We start from the raw sequence: 25,386 nt of genomic DNA on the forward strand, positions 1-25,386 counted from the left end.
CTTTAGCGTCACGTCATTGGGGGGTTACTCAACTGAACACGAATACTCCATCAGAACTGATCCCTGGAGCACCTGGTGCTCAAGGCTACTGCTAAGGCATGCTATCTTAAACATATGTTTATAAAGTAAACGGTCATTATTTTTTCATGCAGAATTACCCCTTAAAGTTTGACGCACTTATTTAGAAGCACCCTGTGTTGATGAAAAACGTTGCTAATTGTTAAAGTACCTAAGTTATTTAAATTATCCAACATAAGCGAATGAATCAAAAAGCAAAATGTTAAGATAGCTTAAGGTTACAGATAATTTCAATATTTTAGATACGCTAGAATATTCCACAGGGTGTTCCAAACTTTGAGGAAAAAACTATCATTGTTACACCCGATATACAATGACAGTTATCTGTTTAGCAACAATATTATTACACCGATATTCTTGATGAATAAAGCTATAACATATTAAGAAATTACTAGAATCGGACAACAGGTTTAGGAAATATGAGACATTTAAAATGTCCCATTTTTAAGGTGGTGCGTTAATTTTGACGCTTAGTGTATGATTAACTTTATATTCTCATTATTTCACAATTCCTTAAACTCTCCACACAATACAGCAAAATTGTGTGGATATGACGTCAAATTGGACACATAATAATAATAGATAAATAAGACGGATGATAGATGACGTGGAGGTAACGGATTTAGTAAGAAAACAACAATATACAAGAATTTATTTGGATGATAGCAGACTGGCAAGCTTTCCAATAGTAATATATTCTTCTTGAATTAAAAATATATGAAGTCTCATAAAATTTGAAATAGGATTTAAGATATTCTAAACTAAAGCATTTTTTAGATTTTTTATTTTAAGATATTTTAAATTAACCAATATGGTCATAACATTCATTTTACCTTTCAAACGTACTACTTGCCATATAAACTTATCGGCTCTGTAACGCCATCTATGACTATCACGTCAGCTGTTATGACTAATTAAAAAGACTATGTCCGTTTATTTCCTTCCTCCAAATTTCACTAATGCAAAAGTAACCGTTCAAAAGATACGAGAGAGGGAGGGGACATTTAGGTTGCACTGTATTATTGGTTATATTAGTAAAAAAATTAAGAAAGGTTAAATTCATAATAAAACGTAATTTCGTAATAATTTATTGTCAATCTTATAAATAAAATTTTGTAACCTGGCTATCAAGTTACGTATATGTTATAGTTACGTGTCAAGTTACGTGAATATGTTACGTGTCCCGGTATTTTGAATTGCTTTATCGATTTTGTTGTGTTTTTTGCTCTTACCAATTAGGAAAGCTTCACAACCATCCAAAATTCTATACACGACCTGACTAGAATTTCACTGAATAACGATCAAAGAGCAAATTGAAACACTGAATACTTTATACACTTCCCAATGTCGCCATGTCTCACCAAAAATCATAATTTTGTAGGACGACTTTATACAACAACAGAAGTCAAAAAAACGAAATTTGTTGCAAAAGAGGCTGAAAACCAACATATTATTAAACAAAAAATAAGCATAAAACAAAAAATATCTCGACAGCGTTACCTCACCAAATGTCTAAAGAAAATATAATATATGCAAAATTGTAGGTATATCGGTCTAGTAGTTTTTGAGTTACAATGTCCACCGCCTTTGAAAAAAGCAGTCAACTTTTATTTTCAATTTCTTTTTTGCCTGTCAAATCGTGATGCACACCGGAAGATGACTTTGAATCGCGGAGTAATTTACAAAAGAGAATGGAAACAGCTGTTGACCGCTGCTTACTACGCTCAAGGGAACTGGCGCGACCCTGATGCAAAGCGAGTCCAAGGTCGGGATATTCAACATGCTGTATTGCCGGTAATTTTGCTCAAATCAATCTTAATATTTCAGAGAGTATTTTTTTAGAGAGAGAGTTATGTACTTTCAATTAAAATAATAAGAGAAAATAAAATTTTTTAAATCAACCATACTCCCACCGCCCCCCTTTATTATTCGCTAATTTATTTACCAATCAAATTTTATTGAAACTCAAAGTTTAAAACATATAAAATATGTCTATGAGGTATTGCTTACGTGTTAACGTTTATGGCTACCGAGCAAGCAATATAAACAGGTAAGCAAATGTAGGTGACTTCACCGATTTGTTTACCAACCAAAATATATATCAAAAAGATTCTTAAAGAAACTTAAAAAATATTAAATAATTAAATTTTAATAACAAATGCGATGATATAGTGTTGAGTATCCTACCTTCGACTCGCTTTGCGGCAGGTTCGCTCCAGCGCGCTTGAGCGTAGTGAGCAACGGTCAACAGCTGTTCCCATTCTCTTTTGTAGGTTACTCCGCGATTCAAAAATATATTCCGGTGTGTGCATTACTTCACGATCTGGCAGAGAAAAAAGAAATTGGACAGTAACACTGTCGAGATATTTTTTGTTTAATGCTTATTTTTTGTTTAACAACTTTACCCCCTTTTTGCAAAAAAATCGTTGTTTTGACTTCTGGGTGACACCTAGTGTGACCAACTAGTCCGAAAAATCCGGGACATCGCCCGAATTACGTCTTGTCCCGGCGTCCCGGACAAGGCTTCCGGGCCATCAGAATTTTCAACGTATTGGTAAAATTCTATTTAGAATTCGTTATTCGTCTAAGAATTCACATCAAATTGAAATGGTGGGACAAAAAAAAAGTCGAAAATTTCTAGAGTGTAACAAATATCACATCCAAAACGCATGCTTTTTATATCGTGGTATTATAGTTCTACGAAAACTCAAACCGTGGACTTTTTTCCTTTTTTGTGTTTTTCAAGTATCGTCTTTGATCTATTGTATTGAATCTATCGTAGTGATTTTTAAAGGTTTTCTTCTCATTTTTAAGCAAATTCATTCGTTCGACAAATAATTAACAATAATATAAATAAATGTTCTGAATCAACATAAAAATGTTCTGAAGCTGTTTTCTTATGGCATGTTTGAAAAGTATATTTTTGATGGGCCACAATTGGTTATAATGATAATTACATTTTTAAATTAACCTAACATAAGGTTATATTTACATGGAAATCCAACATCAGTTGATTTCTAATTTTTTCCTTTCTTGAGAACTACATATTTCCAGATTGGAAGTCGAAACGTCAAAAGCTAACAAAAATATAATTATCATTACAACCAATTGTGCCTTAATTCCATCAAAAATATAATATATTTGTCGACATATTATGTCAACATAAAAATATTAAATAAATATGAAAGTTCTATATTAAAAAAATGGCCCGATTTTCATTGAAAAGTCCCGGATTTCAGGTATTTTTTTCAGTCTTGTCTCTAATTCGACTAAATTGGAGTTGGTCACACTATTGTTTATTTTTTAACCAGGAGGAGTAAACTAAAAAGACAGATTCACACCCAAGAAAGTCACTAGAATAATAACCAAATACATCTTCTTTTTTGGTTGATCTAGTCGGCCCTCAACGGTAATCCATAAATATTATATTAAATTAATACGTCGCTAAAGAGTTCCAAAAACAACAGCTTTTTATATCAAAGCAGAATAACAATCTAAAAATTAAAGGAATAACACAGAAAACACAAAAATCGCCGATATAACTTAATTAACCTATGAAATGTCACTAGTGTCAAAATTTGATAAATGTCATTAGTGTCAAAATTTTATAAAAGTGGAGTAAACTTGCCTGCGGTTGGACCAATTACAAACAAGCAATACAGCGCGGTAAATTTGAATCACTCCTCTTGGTTAAAAAACAAACCATAGTGATACCAGAAAGTCAAAAATCGTTTAAACTAACAAAATCCATAGCATTACTTCGAGGAATTCATAAGGTAATAAAATCTTTTTGAATTTTTTGTTTCACATGTTTCTGATGTCTACCTCAAAATCCATTGTTTTTTTTTGAAGTGTCTTTAAACATTTAAAACCGTTGGCTAATTTTTTTTTAATATTTTCCCTTGTTTTTTTTTTAAATACTTTATGAATTGTACTGAATATGCTTATTTCATTTAAAAGCTTTAAAAAAATGTACTTGAAATGTTGTGTTCAAACCCTACAACCCCCCATAGGCCAACCATGCAAGTCGTATATATGAAATTAAAAAAAATATTTCATCCGGTAAACAGATGGGTAAAGGTCGACCTAGATTAGGATCCCGTACTATTATATTCTCGTAACAATTAGTAAAAGATTAAAACAGGTTAAATTCATAATAAAACGTAATTTCCTAATAATTTATTATCAATCTTATAAATAAAATTTTGTAACCTGGCTATAATATTTTTAATATGTTACGTGTCCCGGTATTTTGAATTGCTTTATCGATTTTGTTGCGTTTTTTGCTCTAACCAACTAGGAAAGCTTCACAACCATCCAAAATTCTATACACGACCTGACTAGAATTTCACTGAATAACGATCAAAGAGCAAATTGAAACACTGAATACTTTATACACTTCCCAATGTCGCTATGTCTCACCAAAAATCGTAATTTTGTAGGACGACTTTACACAACAATATTAAATTAAATCTATCCCCTGAATGTGCATTGGGAGCCACGTAGGGTACAATCACAGTCTGGTTGGAGTCCGTTTTCTTTAAGGAGGACGCCTTCCTCCATTTCGTTCATCTCCTCGTTACCGACTTTGGGTTTCTGAACTGAGTTTCTTTGACGGACCATGTACGGCGTGTTGTTTGGAGATGGTGAGTCTCTGCCCTAAAAAACAAATGATTTTGTTAAATTATACATTATGGCTATTATTAATCACCACAGCAACGGTACTTATAGTAAAGAAGTTAGTGCAGTTTAGCTAAAAGATCAAAAGGTCTGAGAGAGCCAACTTCACACTATCTCCCAAAATTACCCTCTCGGATAAATCTACAACCTTAACACTCTCTACATAAGAGAATACTGTTACCACTAGGACAGTATGACAGTAATCTTCTTTATTTTTTTGCATCTGAATGAAATGAACATGAAAAAACAAGAGCAGGAGCTAAGCTATATGCGCCATTTTAGACTCAAGAGGCAACCATGTAGTGGTAAGGACAAAAAAATTCCATTCCGAGTTTTTGGCGCAGTTCGGTGTGAGTGTTACGTTTCCGTAATGTGCGCTTTGAATACCCAAAGACATTAACCTGCCGATCCTCGTGGTGCGTTGGTGGTTGCTCAAGTGCGTCACTCAAGTGCGAGCGTACTTCAAGTATCTTGTCCGTCCATGATATCCTTAGGACTCGCCTGTATAGCCACATCTCGAAGGCTTCAAGTTTTTTCTCCATCGCTTCAGTGAGTGTCCAGGATTCGACTCCGTACTATAATATTGAGAAGATATTACATCGTAGGAGCTTTACTTTTATCTCCAGATTAAGGTTGTGGCTTTTAAAGAGTTTGGCCATGTTATTGAATGCAGTCCTAGCCTTCTCTATTCTACATTTTATTTCTTGTGAGTGATCCCATTGTTCGTTTACTATTGTTCCAAGATAGGTATACTGTTTTACTCGGTACTCGGTCCACTGGTGTATTCTTGATAAGCAGTTGGGCATCTCTAATTTTATTTTTGCTGATGACCATAAATTTAGTTTTTTGAATTGAAACAGTAAAAATAGAAAATGCACCCTATAACCGCTTATGCACCTGAAGCCGCCAAGCCAATATAAGAATAAGAAGTATTTTTGCGAACAACTACAAAAGCCGCTGGGCAATATACAGGGTGTTTCATTAATAATTGTCCATATAGCAACTGGGGAAAGGTTAGCACGAAATACGAAGATTTAACCTAAAAGACTTAAATAAAATGTTGTTTCGGACATCTTGGCTTTAGTGCACCCTATGTAACGCACAGCTGAATCTTATGTTTGTGCGTCACAGTGTTGCCATGCCATTTCTTTTATAATTTCAATCAATGTTAAATGTACCTACAAGAATAATAGAATAAGAACGTTTACTTCTCCGTCATTATACTAGGTAGAATGACAACTGAGGTGCCAAATGAAAGCTTATAGTCCAAGGATAGTACTAAAGGTGAAAAATTAGACCTAGATTGTCTGTCCCTCAAAAAATAAGCGTTATATTGGGGATTTCTAATGTCGACATTAAAAGTTGCACTATTTTTTTTCTATAGAACATTTTTATCTAAAAATTACCAAAAAACTTCTTTGTACTCTCCTACTTTTAAAGAAACGTGATTAAGAAGCTAAATTTTAAACTTCGTCACACAACTTTTGCGATTAAACTTTGCAATGCACAAATCCGCACCTTTTTCTTTGAAAAATTCATAACCTTTATCATGATAAGAATAAAAACTTGAAGCAGGTACCTTTGCCTTCAGAAATGTTCAAATGCTAAAAATTTCAGAAAAAAATATTAAAATTAAACAGAGTTGTAGCGAGGTAAACGCAAAAAACGTGATTTAATTTTTTTTATTTTTAGGTTAAAATTGCGATTTTGACAATGTTCCCCCACATAAAATTCAAAATAAACCTCATTTTCGTTTTCAGCACCCTCGAAAATATAAATTATGCATAAAATTACCATTCACCCCTCCGTGGTCAGTATCTCGAAAACTAAGCGCTTTTTTGAGGGTATCCCGCTCGTGTATAATATCACAAAAAATTGTAACGTGATAGTATGAAAAAATAGAGGCTACGGCAACGGTGTTACAAGTGATGGTCGGATCCAATGCCAAAATCCACACAGACATATTAGGGTGCGCTAATATCCAAGATGTCCGTTGTTCCTTACTGAGTTACAGGGTGTTTTATCTAAAAATTTAAAAACAATTTTTGCTTAGCATTTTAAAACTATTTGACGTATCCTTTTTACAATTGGCAGAAAGTGCGATTACTAGACACCCTACTAAATTATAATAAACAAATCTTTCTAGGTACTACCAGAGGCGTACGACAGGGGATGGTGAATGGTAGACCCTTCTCAAATTCTACGCCACTGGAGGAATTACTATTTTATTGCCATTTTTAGATTCTCCAATACTTTCTACGTAAATAATATACTCTTCATTGGTAACGATAAAGTGATTAGTTTTCGAGATATTTGAAGTTCAATAGGAAACGGCACAGTAATTTTGATTAATTTATGATATGATTCATGTGATTAAAAATTTAAAAATTATTTGTACCCAGTACTTTAAAACTATGTGGCGTATCCTGATCATACTTGGCAGTAAGTGTAGGTACTGTACACCCTACTAAATTAAGATAAATAAACGTTTCTAGCTACTACCAGAGGCGTACGACAGGGGATAGGGGCTGATTGACCCTTCCCAAATTCTACGCCACTGACAAAATTGCTATTTTAGTGTAATTTTTTGATTTTGCAATACTTTTTATGTAAATAATATACTCTTCATTCGTAACGATAAAATGATTAGTTTTCGAGATACCTATTTGAAATTAAAAATGAAGCGACACAATACATTAATCAAAATAACCGTGTCGTTTCATTTTTAACTTCAAAGATCTCGAAAACTAATGACTTTATCGTTACGAATGAAGAGTATATTATTTTCATAGAAAGTATTGGAGAATCAAAAAATTACACTAAAATAGCAATTTCGTCAGTGGCGTAGAATTTGGGAAGGGTCAATCATTCACTTTCCCCCGTTGTACGCCTCTGGTAATAGCCAGAAACGTTTGTTTAACATAATTTAGTAGTTTGTACAGTACCGATACTTTCTGCCAAGTACGAAAAGGACGCGTCGAATAGTTTTAAAATGCTGAGCAAAAATAATTTTTAAATTTTTAGATAAAACACCCTGTAACTCAGTAAGGAACCACATTTTATTTAAGTGTTTTAGGTTAAATCTTCGTATTTTGTGCTAAGGTTTCTCCAATTAATATATGGACAATTATTAATGAAACACCCTGTATAGTTGTTCAATTATATCTTTGCACAAATGCCATGATTCGTTTGCAAACAAGTTAAATCAAAATATTAAGTTAAACGTACGTCGATATGTAATATCATTGATATGTACTGGCAATGTAATAACTAGGAAATGGCTAGTATCGGTGGACGTATTGTAAAAAGTTATAATTCATAGTAAAAAAGGTATAAAAGACATGCGCCGTCTTGTTTATCCTTGTTTAACTTATTGTGGTTTCTATGGACAAGCGATTTAATTTTGCGACACTAGTTTCTGTGAGTAAAAAAGACACCTGTATAAAAAGTAATCTGTGAATAATTTCATGCATGTGCAAAGATAGAATGGAAGAACTATGCCACCCCGTGACAAAGTAATTATTATGAGAGATATAAATATAAGAGTAGGAAATACCTTCTTCGGTGGAGTTAAAGAAATGATCTGTAGTTTAGCCTATAAATGACACTTTTAGAAATTGGCAACACTATTTATTATTAAATTGCCAACAATATTAGTCATTTTGATATAGTTCGTAGAAACTGTGAACTATGATCTTGATCAGACAAATAGTTTCTTTGACACAGCTGTCCAAAGTATGTTGTGGATAAAATTAATAAATTTTGAATACTGCGTAAAAGTAAAAATAAAATAAAAATTTCATTTTTAATTCAGTTGCAATGCGAAGGCAAAACAATCCTATTTTTCTATTAGAATACGGAGCGCAGTCCAGTCCTCTGAATCGCGATTTTCGACTCTAATTGGAGTCTCATCGGAGAGAACGTAGGCTTGTTCTCCATATTCTAACCGATCAGTACCGAGAGCTTTTCCCACCCATTGCAACTGAAGTGAAAATATTAGGTGACTAGCGTCATCTGGCAATTTTCAATCCTAATAGCATTATTAATAATATTTAAAAATATTAAAAATATTACTAAAAGATTTTTAAATTGAAAACTTTTTGGTCCATTTCCTTGGTAACACCTCCAAGGCTTCTAAAATTTGCATGCCATATGGATGATGAAGCGAAGAAGACAAGAGGGAATTCAAAAACTTACAATTCACGACCCCGTCTGTTCAGCTGGTAAATTCCAACAGAAAATGGACCTAGTTACTCAAAGGAGTAAAGACTAATATAAAAATAAAATAATAATTTCATTTTTAATTCAGTTGCAATGCGAAGGCAAAACAATCTTATTTTTCAATTAGAATACGGAGCGCAGTCCAGTCCTCTGAATCGCGATTTTCGACTCTAATTGGAGTCTCATCGGAGAGAACGTAGGCTTGTTCTCCATATTCTAACCGATCAGTACCGAGAGCGTTTCCCACCCATTGCAACTGAAGTGAAAATATTAGGTGACTAGCGTCATCTGGCAATTAAAAGATGAAGTTTTCAATCCTAATAGCATTATTAATAATATTTAAAGCGTAAACTGCGTAATAGTAGTAGCTATCCTGTAATAGGGACAGAAAGCAACACGAGTTGAAGATTATTATACCAAACCAGCTGACGATTTGAAACGGTTAGAGGACTCCAAGAAGAAAAAAACCGGATACTTTTACATACAATAGTTACTATACAACAAATCTGAGTTGAGCCATCCTATCGATGAGTCTTGTATTATTCTCGTACAGAAATATGTTAAAAAACTGGCCGAATACTAGGATAAACAAACTAAGATACTCATCATTTTTATTTATTCGTCAAATAACAGCGATTAGCAGACAACACTATTGAAAAGAGTACAAGTACATAAAGACACCTGCCTCTTGATTCTCAAGCTTGAGGTTCAACTCAGTTTGTCGTAGTGTAATAAAATGTAGTACATCGTTTTCAATATGAAGGTAGAGAAAGTATCCTAATTATATATGATCTAAACAATTGGGGTTACCATTCTAATATCCTGGAACATTTATCATAAAGAAGTTTTGTTCTTATAGCTAATAATCCACAACATTACGATTGTGCTTGGAAGGATGGGTTTGGGAGTGAGATGGTTTTTTGAACACTGACAGAGTTGGAGTGGCTCCGTATTTTTGTTATTGATTGAAGTCCAATATTATTCGATCGATGATTTCACTAATATCTTACATTTCTTCAAGGTCCTTTCGACGCAATAGATGTTTCTCTTGATGACTACAAGAATTTTTTACGTAAGCACTTTAATTTCTTTTAAATATTTAAGATAATAATAACATATTTAAATATAACTGACCAACACAAAAGAGATGTCCACTATAATGAGTGTTAATAGGGCAATTTGTATAAAGAAATACAAATTAATGATTACTGTTATTGTGCAATGAAATAATTAAAATCGAATATGAGAGTAAGAATAAAGTTTCGGTATATTTGGTTCTCATCAGTGACTCATGTCGAAAAATAAAACTCCAAAATATTAGTTTAGCTACTTCTTCTTCTTACGGTACCATTTTCATTTAAAGTTGGCAATAATCTCTGAAATAATGTCTTATGCAGCCCGAAACAGTGCATGTGAAAGGTATGTGAGCCAAAACCAGTCCAATGTCTCCACAGATGCCCCAAATTTCCCAATGGCTGAAATGCACTTGATGGCAGCTACATGGCCCTGGTTCTACATATTAGATTGAAGTGTAGTAAAGCACCATTTTCTTTGTTTTTTTTTTTCAAGGAATAAATTTTATTTGAAAATTCTCTTTTAGTTTACGAGCTGAATCTTATAAATTTATTAACAATTGAATTAAAATTATTAACAAATTAATTAACAATTAAATTATTATTTACAAACAATTAAATTGTTTATAACAATTTCTTGACCACTCAGATTGAAATCCACCCTCTAAATTCGTAATCAGCAGCCAAAAATACATACAAAAACTGAACTGGTGGAAAAAGAACTTTTCCCTTTAAGTCGGTTCTGTGGTCACAAATGTATGCATTCGAATTCAGGGTAGTAGTCTTAAGTTATTGTTCTAAGATTTTCAAGTTAGACAATTAGCAACACTGCCTTCTTTAAAGCTGAATAACAGACTACTTTTTACAGCTTTGGTTGCTGTTTTGTTTGAGGTAAGCAGTAGTGGATGCATGCGTCATCTACTAAAATGTAACGATACAAAAAGTAACTTATTTATATCTTGAACCACGTGATGCTCCTTCCGAAAAGGGTCCTGCGAATGAACTTCTGATCTTCACATGATTTCCAATCAACGCACATGGTTTCCAATCTCAATGGGCCACACTGTATAATGGCTAACTTTAAAAAATGACTGAAATTCGATGATATCGATTAGGTGAAGACAAAATGAAAAGAATAGACATGAACAGTGCAATAATTAATCAGTCCTGATATAAAAAATGTTAGTTAAAAATCACGGTTTAGATAACTTCGTCCATGCATAAACGAGAAACATCTGAAGTGCTCCACATCACCCTTTACATCTGTACATACCGAATTGGTTTTTGGTGGATAACTGCTTACCGGAGGGCAGCTATGTGTATAATAGCTCCCTTTAGAATTTACTGTAATGTAAACAATGTTAAATTTAGATTATGCTTACATTCAAATACAAATTATAACACAAAATATGCGATTTTGATCAAATATACACACACTCATGGACGAAAATATCGAATATATTGAAATTATCATTCGAAATGAAATTTTTTGTGCTGCAATCGTTAGCCATTCCAACAGTGCCGGATTAGGCAAAGTAGGCGGTTGCCTAGGGACCTCGTAGGCCCCGAAATGAAGAAATAATAAAGTAAGTTATCAATCGAAGTAGCACAGAAAACGACAATAAATATCGTTTCCATACCACCAGATTGACAACAGGTGGAATACTTTCTTTGGTTACACGTTTTGAGATTTTCAAAATTTATAAATCATACAGGATGCCGAGGAAATTAAGATGAGAGAATAAATAATTCACAACTCATCTGCTCAGCGTGGTAAAAGCTCCAACAAGAAAGATTCCTTAATACCCAAACAAAAGAGTAAATGAATTAAAAATGTATAAACATTTTCAATTTCTTTGCAACACGCAAATGCAGCAGCTGCATATACTCCAGGCTGTGGGTGAAAAATAGGTCGATTTCAGGATATAATTCAGGAATTTTTGAAACCTATCAGGTGTTGTAAAGGACGATGCCAGGAATAACTTTTACTAAAATGGGACCAAAAATATTGTGGGCTTTTTTTGTTATTGCGATTTTCATTTGTTAAATTTGCAATTTTTAAAGATTTTTAATTTTGCAGCTTAGGATATTGATCCTAGGGAAAAACTTTTTAATAGAAAGTTGTAGTAAATTAAAAAACTTACAATTTGAGCTATAGTAAGTATAATTTCGTTTATTGGTTATTGCAAAACAGCCTGCGAAAGGTCCAAAATGGCCGTTTTTTACAATTGCGTTATTTAATGTACAAATAATTTTTTTTTTTATTTTTTAAAGCTTTAAAATGAAGATCTTTCAATTCCAAATATAAAACAAAATTGTAAGGCCGGATTAACGAATTTGTTGCTTAGATATTATAAATTTTTTATCCCAAGAGGTCAAATGTCGAAGGCTATAACTTTTTGAAAAAAATCGTAGGGACTTGGTGAAACATCCAATCTCCTTCTAAAGAGTTATATTTTCATATTCTGATGTAAATAAATCGTTAAAACATTTTTAAACTTCTAATTTTTGGGTTTGAAAATAAGGGAGCAAATTTCGTTATAAACATTTACAGCTGAAGCGGCCCTGTACATCCTATGAGTTTTTAACTTACAGATTATTGTTGCTAAAGACGAAACGAAGATTTATAAAAAAATAAAAAATTTCTAAGACCAACTGAAGCCGAGCTAAATGTTGGGCTTGGAAATAAGGGGGCAAATTTTGTTATATTCATTTAGAGCTGAAGCGGCCCTGTGCATCCTATGAGTTTCTAACTTACAGAATATTGTTGCTGAAGACGAAACGAAGATTTATAAAAAAATAAAAATTTTCTACAACCAACTGAAGCCGAGAGAATTGTTTCTTTTTTCTTAAATCGTAGTGCCTTTATTTATAACAATTAAGAAATTATTTTACGGTCATTGACTAAAGAAAGACTTATATTATCTTAAATTAAAAATTATTATAAAATATGGTTACATTTAATTATTAAAAATTATTTTTAAAATCGTTGCTTTTGCGAGCGTCCGAATTTTGCAAATCGCCCGGCTCGCTTCAAATCCGCGCGCTCGGAAAATTTGTACGTAACTTGTGTTAAATTTTGACCGAAAACAATTTAATAATATTACCATTATAATATACAATATACAGTCTATTTACCACTGTATTTGTTTTTCTTGATAAACTTTTATATGTGAAATCTCATTTCTGAAGAAATAATATTACAAAAATGATACATATATATGAAATATACAGGGTGTCCCGAAAAGATTGGTCATAAATTATACCACACATTCTGTGGTCAAAAATAGTTCGATTGAACCTAACTTACCTTAGTACAAATGTGCTCATAAAAAAAGTTATAGCCCTTTGAAGTTACAAAATGAAAATCGATTATTTTCAATACATCGAAAACTATTTGAGATTTTTTATTGAAAATGAACATGCATCATTCTTATGGCAGGAACATCTTAAAACAAAATTATATTGAAATTTGTCCACCTCATAAAAAATTTATAGGGATTTTGTTCCCTTAAACCCCCCCAAACTTTTGTGTACGTTCCAATTAATTCGTTATTGTGATACCATTATTTAAACACAACGCTTTTAAAACTTTTTTGCCTCTTAATATTTTTTCGATAAGCCAGTTTTTATTGAGATGCGGCTTCTTTCTCAATATATTTACGTAAAAATTGTATGGGGGTTTTGTTCCTTTAAACCCCCTAAATGTTTGTGTACGTTCCAATTAAACTATTATCGTGGTACCATTAGTTAAACACAGTATTTTTAAAATTTTGTCTCTTAGTCTTTTGTTCATAAGTCACCTTTTATCGAGATGTAGCTTCTTTTTCAAAATATACCTAAAAATGTTAATTATAAATAAATTTTCAGATTATTAACAGGTCTTTATAATCGTACTTAACGATATACAAATATGTGGTGGATTCGACAAATATTCAAAATATCTCGATAAACACTGGCTTATCGAAAAAGTACTAAGAGGCAAAAAAGTTTTAAAAACAATGTGTTTAACTAATGGTGCCACAATAATAATTTAATTGGAACGTACACAAAAGTTTGGGGGGATTTAAGGGAACAAAACCCCAATAAAATTTTTATGGGGTGCGCAAATTTTACTTAATTTTTTTTTTAAGATGTTGCTGCCATAAAAATGCCACATGTCCATTTTCAATAAAAAATCTCTAAGAGTTTTCGATATATGAAAAAAAATCGATTTTCATTTTGTAACTTCAAAGGGCTGTAACTTTTTTTGTGTGCACTATTGTATATAGGTAAGTGAGGTTCAATCAACCTATTTTTGACCCCAGATTCTGTGGTATAATTTATGACCAATCTTTTCGGGACACCCTGTATAACTATATTTTTAATTTTTTCATTGTTATATAAATATAATAATAATAATGTTACTTCTTATTATACAATATAAAACTTTTTCTTCTTGTAGTGACTATCCGTTTTGGATGTTGGCGACCATCATGGCAATCTGTACTTGCACACTAAATCGGTACTGCTGCTCTAAAAAGATTTGTAGTTGTTGTGTTGAAAGACGTAAGTAAATTTTCTAGCGAGGTAATCCTTCGCCTTCCTGGTTCTCAGTTTCCAAATGGGGTTTGCCAAATTGCCATGATGGTCGCTAACATCCAAAACGGATAGTCACTACAAGAAGAAAAAGTTTTATATTGTATAATAAAAAGTAACATTATAATTATTATATTTATTTAACAATGAAAAAATTAAAAATATAGTTATATATTTCATATATATGTATCATTTTTGTAATATTATTTCTTCAGAAATGAGATTTCACATACAAAAGTTTATCAAGAAAAACAAATACAGTGGTAAATATACTGTATATTATAATGGTAATATTATTAAATTGTTTTCGGTCAAAATTTAATACAAGTTAAGTAAAAATTTTCCGAGCGCGCGTATTTGAAGCGAGCCGAGCGATTTGCAAAATTCGGCCGCTTGCAAAAGCACCGATTTAAAAATAATTTTTAATAATTAAATGTAATTTAAGTTATAATAATTTTTTTTAAGATAATATAAGTCTTTCTTTAGTCAATGACTGTAAAATAATTTCTTAATTGTTATAAATAAAGGCACTACGATTTAAGAAAAAATAAACAATTATCTCGGCTTCAGTTGGTTGAAATTTTTTTTATTTTTTTATAAATCTTCGCTTCGTATTCAGCAACAACAATCTGTAAGTTAGAAACTCATAGGATGAACAGGGCCGCTTCAGGTCTAAATGTTTATAACGAAATTTGCACCCTTATTTTCAAACCCAACATTTAGCTCAGCTTCAGTTGGTCGTAGAAATTTTTTATTTTTTTATAAATCTTCGTTTCATCTTCAGCAACAATAATCTGTAAGTTAAAAACTTATAGGGTGTACTGGGCCGCTTCAGCTCTAAATATTTATAACGAAATTTGCCCCCTTATTTTCAAACCCAGAAATTAGAGGTTTAAAAATGTTTTACGCATTTATTTATATCAGAATATGAAAATATAACTCTTTAGAAGGAGATTGGATGTTTCACCAACTCTCTACGATTTTTTTTCAAAAAGTTATAGCCTTCGACATTTGACCTCTTGGGATAAACAATTTATAATATCTAAGCAACAAATTCGTTAATCCGGCCTTACAATTTTTTTTTATGTTTGGAACTGAATCATCTTCATTTTAAAGCTTTAAAAAATAAAAAAAAATATGTACAATAAATAACGCAATTGTAAAAAACGGCCATTTTGGACTTTTCGCAGGCTGTTTTGCAATAACCAATAAACGAAATTAAACTTACCATAGCTCAAATTGTAGGTTTTTTAATTTACTACAACTTTCTATCAAAAAGTTTTTCTCTAAAATCAATATCCTAAGCTGCAAAATTAAAAATCTTTAAAAATTGCAAATTTAACAAATGAAAATCGCAATTAAAAAAAAGCTCACAATATTTTTGGTCACATTTTAGTATAAGTTATTCCTGGCATCGTCCTTTACAACACCTGATAGGTTTCAAAAATTCCTGAATTATATCACGTTTTTCACCCACAGCCTGGGGTAATAATACTCTGGTCAAATCTGAGAGTGCAGGAAGAGTCTATACCGGTTTCGGGGGTTGTTTCCCCCTCATCAGTAGTCCCATATCCTCCTCTCTCAGATTCTTCCACGTACCACACTTTGGGCCTTTCCGAATTGTAAAGAAAGAAAGAAATGTCACGGATGAACTAGGGCCATCTACCGAAAAACAAAGTAAGTTATCAATCGAAGTAGCACAGAAAACGACAATAAATATCGTCTCCGTACCACCAGAGTGACAACAGGTGGAATACTTTCTTTGGTTACAACCTCCCGAGATTTTCAAAAATTATAAATCATACAGGATGTCGAGGAAATTAAGAGGAAATTATTTTACCACGCTGAGCAGATGAGTTGTGGATTATTTAAAATTCTCTGATGATGATTTATAAATTTTGAAAATCTCAGGAGTTGTAACCAAAGAAAGTATTCCACCTGTTGTCAATCTGGTGGTATGGAGACGATATTAAATAAATTTTATTGTCGTTTTCTGTGCTACTTCGATTGATAACTTACTCTGTTTTTCGGTAGATGGCCCTAGTTCATCCGTGACATTTCTTTCTTTGCAATTCGGAAAGGCCCAAAGTGTGGTACGTGGAGGAATCTGAGAGAGGAGGATATGGGACTACTGATGAGGGGGAAACAACCCCCGAAACCGGTATAGACTCCTCCTGCACTCTCAGATTTGACCAGAGTATTATGCAGCTGCTGCATTTTCGTGTTACAAAGAAATTGAAAATGTTTATACATTTTTTTTTTTTGAAAAAATAATAATTAGAATTAAATAAAAACTATAAATCACATAAGCAAAATTCAAATATCGCGCAATTCCATGAACTCGGATTCACACGGAAATCCACAGCTAGTGAAGCTGCAACCAATGAAAATGCACGTGGTGAAAGAGAAAAGGCTGAGGGAAACATAGCTTTCTTAACTGAAAAAGATTAAAAAACATACAATGACAGTTATATTCCAGTTCAAGAAAAGAACCAAAAAACGAAACTAAGTTAGAAATTGAAGATAGAGGTAAATTGGGCCCAGAATTCGGAAACAACATAGGATTATGGAATACCATAACTGAAGAAATATGGAAATTTTGGATTGGGAAAGGTTCTTCAGAATGTAAAAATCTTGATGGAAGTTTTTCAGCACCAAAAAGAAATTTTCGAGGATATTACAAGATTTTTTACACAATCTATGGTTTTTCGAAGATACACTCGCTATCATAAAAAGCGGGTCACTCGATAAATTATTCAAGTTAGATGTCTCGAATTTTCTAAACCTGTTGTCCGATTTGAGTGATTTTTTAGTATATTATAGCCTTATTCTTTAACAATATAGCTATAATAATATTGTTGCTAGACAGGTAAATTGGCATTGTATACCGGGTGTGACAATCATACTGTGTTTATTCCTCAAAGTTCGGAACACGCTCTGGAATGTTTTAGCATAGACAAAATATTGAAATTTAAACTCGATTGTAGCCTTAGGCTTTCTTATCATTTTCTTTTTTGATTTATTTGTTTATGTTGGATAATAAAAAAGTTAGGCACATTAACAACTAACCATGTTCTTCATCAATACAGGGTGTTTCTATACAAGTGCGACATATTTTAAGGGATTTGCTTTATAAACATATTATGGCCGCAAATTCTTCGGTTTCGAAATACGGGATGTTGAATTTTTTCTTACAAACTGACGATTTATTTATTGCTCTAAAACCGGTTCAGATATGCAAATGAAATTTGGTACGTGTTAAGAGGTAGTTATGGCGCATTTTTTGACATACAATTAAGAATTTTATATTCATCATTGGCGTGCATACGGGATGTATCTTAAATGTTTATCGCGTATGCACACCAATGGTGAATATAGAATTATTAATTGTATGTCAAAAAATGCACAATAACTGAATCTTAAAATTTATCAAATTTCTCTACGGGTTTTAGAGAAATAAATAAATCGTCAGTTTATAAGAAAAACTTCAACATCCCGTATCTCGAAAACGAAGCATTTGCGGACACATGTTTATAAAGCAAACTGTCATTATTTTTCCATGCAGAATTACCCCTTAAAATTTGTCGGACTTACTTAGAAACACCCTGTATCGATGAAGAACATGACTAGTTATTAACGTGCCTAACTTTTTTGTTATCCAACATAAACAAATAAATCAAAAAAGAAAATGTTAAGAAAGCCTAAGGCTACAATTGAGTTTTAATTTCAATTTTTTATCTATGCTAAAACATTCCACAGGGTGTTCCGAACTTTGAGGAATAAACACAGTATGATTGTTACACCCGGTATACAAGGATAATTTACCTGTCTAGCAACAATATTATTATAGTGATATTGTTAAAAAATTAGGCTATAACATACTAAAAAAATCACTCAAATCGGACAAGAGGTTTAGAAAATTCGAGACATCTAACTTAAATAAATCATCGAGTGACCCGCTTTTTATGATCGCAAGTGTATTTAAATCCCATCCAGATTTATATGGCACTTTAAAACCTCGTATTCGGAAAAGGACTCCTATTCCTATGACATAGGGCTTAGGATTGCAGCACAAAAAATTTCACTTCACATGATAGTTTCAAAATATTAGATATTTTTGTCCATGAGTGTATTTTCTGGTATTGAAGTATTTGTGACAATAAGAGAATAGAAGACAATACCTGTTTTGAAGGTCCACAACAGGTATTCCTGACGCAATTGTCATTAAGGCTGTCACCTTTCGGGCAGTCTAATACACAATCTTCGGTCATAGGTTCCTGTACTGTCGTCGAAGTGGTCGGTATATCGGTGTAGTCTATGAATTCCGGTTGTATCGTTGTCGAATGAATCCCTTCATTGTGGAAGAATTCTTTCACCTTTTCTGCGATTTTCATGTACTCAGAAAGATTCCTACACCTGAAATGCAAAAAATAAAGAGTATTGGTAACAGTACAATGAATGAAGGGAGAAATCAATTATTATCTCTGATTTCGGTTAACCTCCATCGATCTGCATGAAAATTTGACAAAAGTAACAAATGCTCGACTTGCGCTTTTTTCGTGTTAGGGGTGAAATCCACTCCTTTTGTTAAAAAAGATAAAAAATGCAGATTTAAGCATTCTAGAGTAAGTAATCCCGTTTCATTAAATAAAATAAATATTTTCAACATTTATATGCCTGATTTATGATTTTAATTAATTTTTTTACCCCTTTTGGCAACCACCCCTTAAATCGAAAATCATGAAAAAATTAGTTTTTATATTTCTGAAATATGAAATCGTACGTTAACATTACACAAACAGTTTGTCTAATTTCAACCCTTAAAACTATTATAAAACTACAATAATAACCAATTTTGATAATATTTTGATACGTATTATATAATACTACAATATTGAGAATACTTTTTATTATATTTATATTCTCATTTTTCACAAGATTAATAACAAAAAATAAATATTTTTTAAGTGTTAACCACTAATAAACAGTACCACGTGTATTTTACTTCGCTTTTGGAAATATACTGAAATATTCAATATACACACAGCATATTACTAAGTCCCACTATATTTTCGAGTAGATATATTATAGAATTCCTTTCACTTTTTCTATCTTCAAAATATACATACACACACCCACACATGTATGTGTTATCGACACGTCTACTTCTTACTATTATTATACAGGGTGTAACGAAAATACAGGTCATAAATTATACCACAGATTCTGGGACCAAAAATAGTTCGAATGAACCTAACTTACCTTAGTACAAATATGCATACAAAAAAAGTTACAAAATGAAAATGGATTTTTTTCGAATATGTCGAAAACTATTAAAGATTTTTTATTGAAAATGTACATATGGCATTCTTATGACAGTAACATCTTAAGAAAAAATTATAGTGAAATTTGGACACCCTATAAACATTTTATGGGGGTTTAGTTCCTTTAAACCCCCCCAAACTTTTGTGTACGTTCCAATTAAATTATTATTGTATTACCATTACTTAAACACAATATTTTTAAAACTGTTTTGGCTCTTAGTACTTTTTCGAAAAGTCAGTTTTTATCGAGATATTTTGAATATTTGTCAAATCCACCACATATTTGTATATGGTTAAGTACGATTATGGAGACTTGGTAATAATATGAAAATTTATGTATGATTTACATTTTTAGGTATATTTTGAACTGTATTAAAAAAGAAGCCATATCTCGATAAAAGTTGCCTTCTCGAAAAAATACAAAGAGGCAAAAAAGTTTTAGAAACCTTTTGTTTAACTAACGGTATTGCAGTAATAGTTTAATTGGAGCATACACAAACATTTGGGGGGTTAAAAGGAACAAAACCCCTATAAAATTTTTATGTAAACATATTAAAAAAGAAGCCGCAACTCGATAAAAACTGCCTTATCGAAAAAATATTAAGAGCCAAAAAAGTTTTAAAAATATTGACTTTAACTAATGGTACCACAATAATAATTTAATTGGAACGTACACAAAAGTTGGGGGGGTTTAAGGGAAAAAAACCCCCATAAAATTTTTATGGGGAGCACAAATTCCACTATAATTTTTTTTTAAGATGCTCCTGTCAAAAGAATGCCACACATCCATTTTCAATAAAAAATCTCTAATAGTTTTCGATATATTCGAAAAAATCGATTTTTATTTTGTAACTTCAAAGGGCTATAACTTTTTTTATGTGCATATTTGGACTAAGGTAAGTTAGGTTCATTCGAACTATTTTTGGTCCCAGAATATGTGATTTAATTTATGACCTGTATTTTTGTTACACCCTGTATATGTATAAAATATCTGCCCAAAAATTTTTCCAAAAAAATGTTATTGGTATTTTTACAACAACTCCGTTAATTTTTATGGTACCTATCAGGTTCGTCCAAAAACCATTTGAAAGGTAATTATACCCTATTCCACGAATATACGCCTGTGTTGGATTATTTCGACAACGAATATTTTACTGTGCAAAATATGAAGAACGAAAATAAATTGCAAATTACATTGCTGTTTATTGGAATAATTATTAGAGCCATTTACTTTCGTACTTCTTATGTTGCACACTGAAATATTCGTTGTCGCGATAATCCAAAACAGTCGTATGTTGGTGGAATGAACCATATATAGGGTGAGGCAGATAACTGGCCTATTAGAAATATCTCGAGAACTAAAGGCAACAGAATCATGAAAATTGGAATAAAGGGGCTTTGAGGGATGATCTATTAAATGAAAATATTTTCATCTCTTTGCAACTTCCGGTTATACCGGAAGTTGCTTATAACTTGGTTTTTTTTAATGGGACACCCTGTATATTTTTACATTTTTGGATTCTCCTCAATATCTTCTTTCTTAAAATATGAGATTTTGTAATATTATACAGGGTATTTTAAAAGATTTACGTTTTTCTTATTAATTTCGTAGCAACATTCACACCCTGTAGAATTGTAATAGTTTGACATTAAAAACTCTGCTTACGTTCAAGTGATTTCTAATATAGTCTATTATCGTTAACAATCATTAGTATAGCTAATTTTGAAATATTAGTATACAGGGTTGGTCGAAACTCGGAATGAATATTTTCTGAGTTTTCTTAAATAGAACACCCTGTATTTTAGTATTGTAATGAAATGATATTTCATAGTACTTTTTTATTTTATAAGTATTCCCTATACCTAACAGCTTTAATTTGTGAGTTATTGGTGATTCAATCTAAACATTAATTGCAACAAAAAATACGTAAAATTTTATTAGGTTGGCCATGAAAATATTCAATCACAAACAATTTTTCAGAAATAAATACATATTAATCCAGACCGATCCTTAAAATTACCAATAATGGTTTAGCTATCAAAATAGCTACGTAGTTAAGATTGTTGGTGCGACTAACAATTAAGCACAAATTAAAGCAGTTAGGTATAGGGAATGCTTAGGAAATAAAAAAGTACCATATAATATAATTTCATTACAATACTAAAATACAGGGTGTTCCATTTAAGAAAACTCAGAAAATACTCATTCCGAGTTTCGACCAACCCTGTATACTAAAATTAAAAATTTAGCTATAATGATTCTTAACAATAGTAGACTATATTAAAAATCATTTGAACGTAAGTAGAGTTTTAGTTGTCAAACTACTACAATTCTACAGGGTGTGAATATTGCTACGAAATTAATAAACAAACGTAATTATCTTTTAAAATACCCTGTATAACATTACAAATCCTCATATTTTAAGAAAGAAGACATCGAAGAGAATCCAAAAATGTAAAAATATACAGGGTGTCCCATTTAAAAAAACGAACTTATACGGTATAACCGGAAGTTGCAAAGAGATGAAAATATTTTCATTTAATAGATCATCCTTCAAAACCCCTGTATTCCAATTTTCATGATTCTGTTGCTTTTAGTTCTCGAGATATTTCTAATAGGCCAGTTATCTGCCTCACCCTGTATATTATAATGTATGCTGTGGTGCTTCTCAGGATTTTTTCAGTGCGACACAAGTGACAGAAAAAAAGGTACGTCCGTGATACATACACATTTATAACATTTATTCCAGTTATTGATAGATGGCGCTATACTCGGAAAATAAATTATTTAGGTATTGACCCATTATTTACCTATTACATATCTATACGACTATAATTCTAAGTTCTTCTCAGTCTTTCAGCGTGTCATTAATGACGTAATATATTATTTTAAGAATGTAGAGAATCATAGCATGACATTTTAGTTAAATATGACAGTTGTCAGAATCGTAATCGTAATTTGGTATAAAAACAAATCAATTGTGTTTATTTCATTTATAAAAATGTATGTTCTTTGATTTACAGTCTTATAAATTGTACCGATTATAGTCGTACAGATAATAAATAAATCATTTTTTGTTCGATTATAGCGCCATCTATGAACAACTAGAATGTTATAAATTACTTAAATCACGGACGTTTTTTCTGTCACTTCCAACTTAATGCGTTAGAAAGAAATCGAAAAACTGTGACGCACTAAAAGATGCCTCTGAGAAGGAGTATATAACATCGTATTCAATTTATTCTTTTATATCCCTTATTATTTAAAACACAAACACAAAAGGTTAAAGATCCCGGCTACATGGTTCTCGCAGTAAAATTTAGGTTTTAACCGTTGCTATCTCAATTATTTTTTATCCTACAAACATATAAAAAATCTAAAACCTCTGTTAAAAAAAACTCAAATTTTGTTCTTTATAATTTTTTAGGCATATCGGGTATTTTTTTGAGTAATTATCAAAAAAAAATACGAAAATTTGTTTATCATAACTTGCTTAATTTTGATGCTTCAACTTCTTCTAGACTTCATTTGATAGGTATTTGAAAGTACTTTGAATTGTTTAATAAGTATTTTTTATAAAATGCATCTTTTCCCGTTATTTAAACTTAGATTTGAATAGTCGCTGAACAAAAATATACATTCAATTATAATACGTATAACTCACTTTGAATTAATATTAAACAACTATATGACTAACAATATGACAACTTTTTTGTACAAACTTATAGGGCTGGATCCCGCGTATGAAAAAAAAGTTGATTAATAGCAAGCTGAAAATTTGTTAATAGCTTAAGGGTGTCTAGTCGGATAAACTTTGATATATGGGAACACTGGAAAGGGGCAGTTTTAATTGTGGAACAGGTTAAAAATTTGGAACGGTCAGACCACGAAAACGGCACATGTATTTTGTCCGACAGAACAGACTTAAACTCTCCGAACAGAGATTAAACTCTCATGCAAAAATCAGACTGCCATTTATGACCAAATGGGCGTTTTAATGAGTGGAACATGTAGAATATGTCAAATGACAGGAATTATGACAGGTGATAAATAGCAGTCTGATTTTTGCATGAGAGTTTAATCTCTGTTCGTAGAGTTTAAGTCTATTCCAAATCCGTAGTCCGTTCCAAATTTTTAACCTGTTCCACAATTAAAACTGCCCCTGTTCCAATGTTCCCATATCTCAAAGTTTATCCGACTAGACACCCTTAAGCTATTAACAAATTTTCAGCTTGCTATTAATCAACTTTTTTTTCATACGCGGGATCCAGTCCTATTATGGATTTTTAAGTTATTTATGAAAAACCGCTTTAAAACGTGCATTTTTCACGAAAAATCAATATCTTTGATCTTTAATAAAACTCAAAAAGTAGTGATTTATTTTAATAACTTTAAATAAATTTATATAAAAAATTTTGCTTAGAATCGGCCTCTCTATCAATTTCTGGGAATATTTTTAATAAAATAATTTCTACCCCGCAAAGGGGTGGCATCCACTCCCAAGGTAAAAGCGTAAGTTGGCACCATGTAACTTCTAATTTTTGAGGACTCTTTCCTCCTACTACTCACCAATCTTCATGACAATCAATGGAGGTTCAATGAAATCGGAGGTGAAAGCCTCCAGTGACTCTATAGTAGACTCGAAGTTTGTATAGAAAATTTAAACCGAAAAGAACAAAATTCAGCTTGGCAACATTGTGCGAAAACCAAGTCTTCTCATTCATCAACAGGACCGTAATTTAGTTCAGACAAATTAATATATTTTTTTACCAACAAAAATGAGATGTTTGAATTTTAAATTCGGTTCCGGTAATGAACTTGCTTCTTTTTTGTCCTTAAAAGTAGAAAAAAAATTTAATGTTTAACGTTTAATAATTTTAACTGTACTGATATGCAAGTGTTTACTGTAAATTCTAAAATGACTAATTTACAATGATTAATGCGATGTTAAAATACCGGCAAGTGCTTATCTTTAAAGCGGCTACTCGAATTTCTTAAACATTATATCAAACATTGATACCGCCACTTTTTTGCGCATTCTGACCGAATTCCGTTTCTACTATACTATAAAATATAAGAAGAAAGGCATAAGTACAAACCTGATATGAGCTGAAGCTATAATTCTATCGCCGGCCAACTGCCAGACGTGGAATTCGTGTACTGCCAGAACGCCGTCTACTTTCGACAGCAGCCTGCTTTGGATAGCGTCGACTTGAATGTGAGTCGGAACTGTTTGAAGCAAAATAAGTGCCGAGTCTCTTAATAGCGGCCATACCGAATTCAAGATTAATAAAACTAAAAGAACACTGAGAGCTGGATCAATGTAATATTTATATTTCCAGTCGGTTAACCAGAACACCTGAAAGTAAAAGAAAAATAAGTATATAATCAAAAATATAAAAAAAATACAGCTTAACACTTAATTTGATTC

The 25,386-nt window shown here is 31.9% G+C and overlaps 1 protein-coding gene and 1 long non-coding RNA gene across 3 annotated transcripts in view; one reads left to right on the forward strand and one right to left on the reverse strand.

The window, feature by feature from the left end:
* Window positions 1-987: 987 nt before the first annotated feature.
* LOC126879516 (uncharacterized) lies at window positions 988-4,492 on the forward strand. Its single transcript, XR_007696096.1, has 2 exons — window positions 988-1,130; window positions 4,223-4,492. It is a non-coding gene; the product is annotated as an uncharacterized LOC126879516 (long non-coding RNA).
* LOC114329296 (uncharacterized) overlaps window positions 4,243-25,386 on the reverse strand; it is a 158,662-nt gene continuing 137,518 nt past the window's right edge. For both annotated transcript variants that reach the window (XM_028278343.2, XM_050642596.1), the window contains exons 5-7: window positions 25,055-25,314; window positions 18,812-19,046; window positions 4,243-4,737 (exon numbers count right to left, since the gene is read on the reverse strand). In XM_028278343.2, coding sequence (XP_028134144.1) covers window positions 4,552-4,737; window positions 18,812-19,046; window positions 25,055-25,314 — 681 coding nt within the window. In that variant the 3' untranslated portion in view covers window positions 4,243-4,551. The remainder of the gene's footprint in view (window positions 4,738-18,811; window positions 19,047-25,054; window positions 25,315-25,386) is intronic.

Source organism: Diabrotica virgifera, chromosome 2 (genome assembly GCF_917563875.1).
Source record: "Diabrotica virgifera virgifera chromosome 2, PGI_DIABVI_V3a".
In the NCBI taxonomy this organism is placed as follows: domain Eukaryota; kingdom Metazoa; phylum Arthropoda; class Insecta; order Coleoptera; family Chrysomelidae; genus Diabrotica; species Diabrotica virgifera.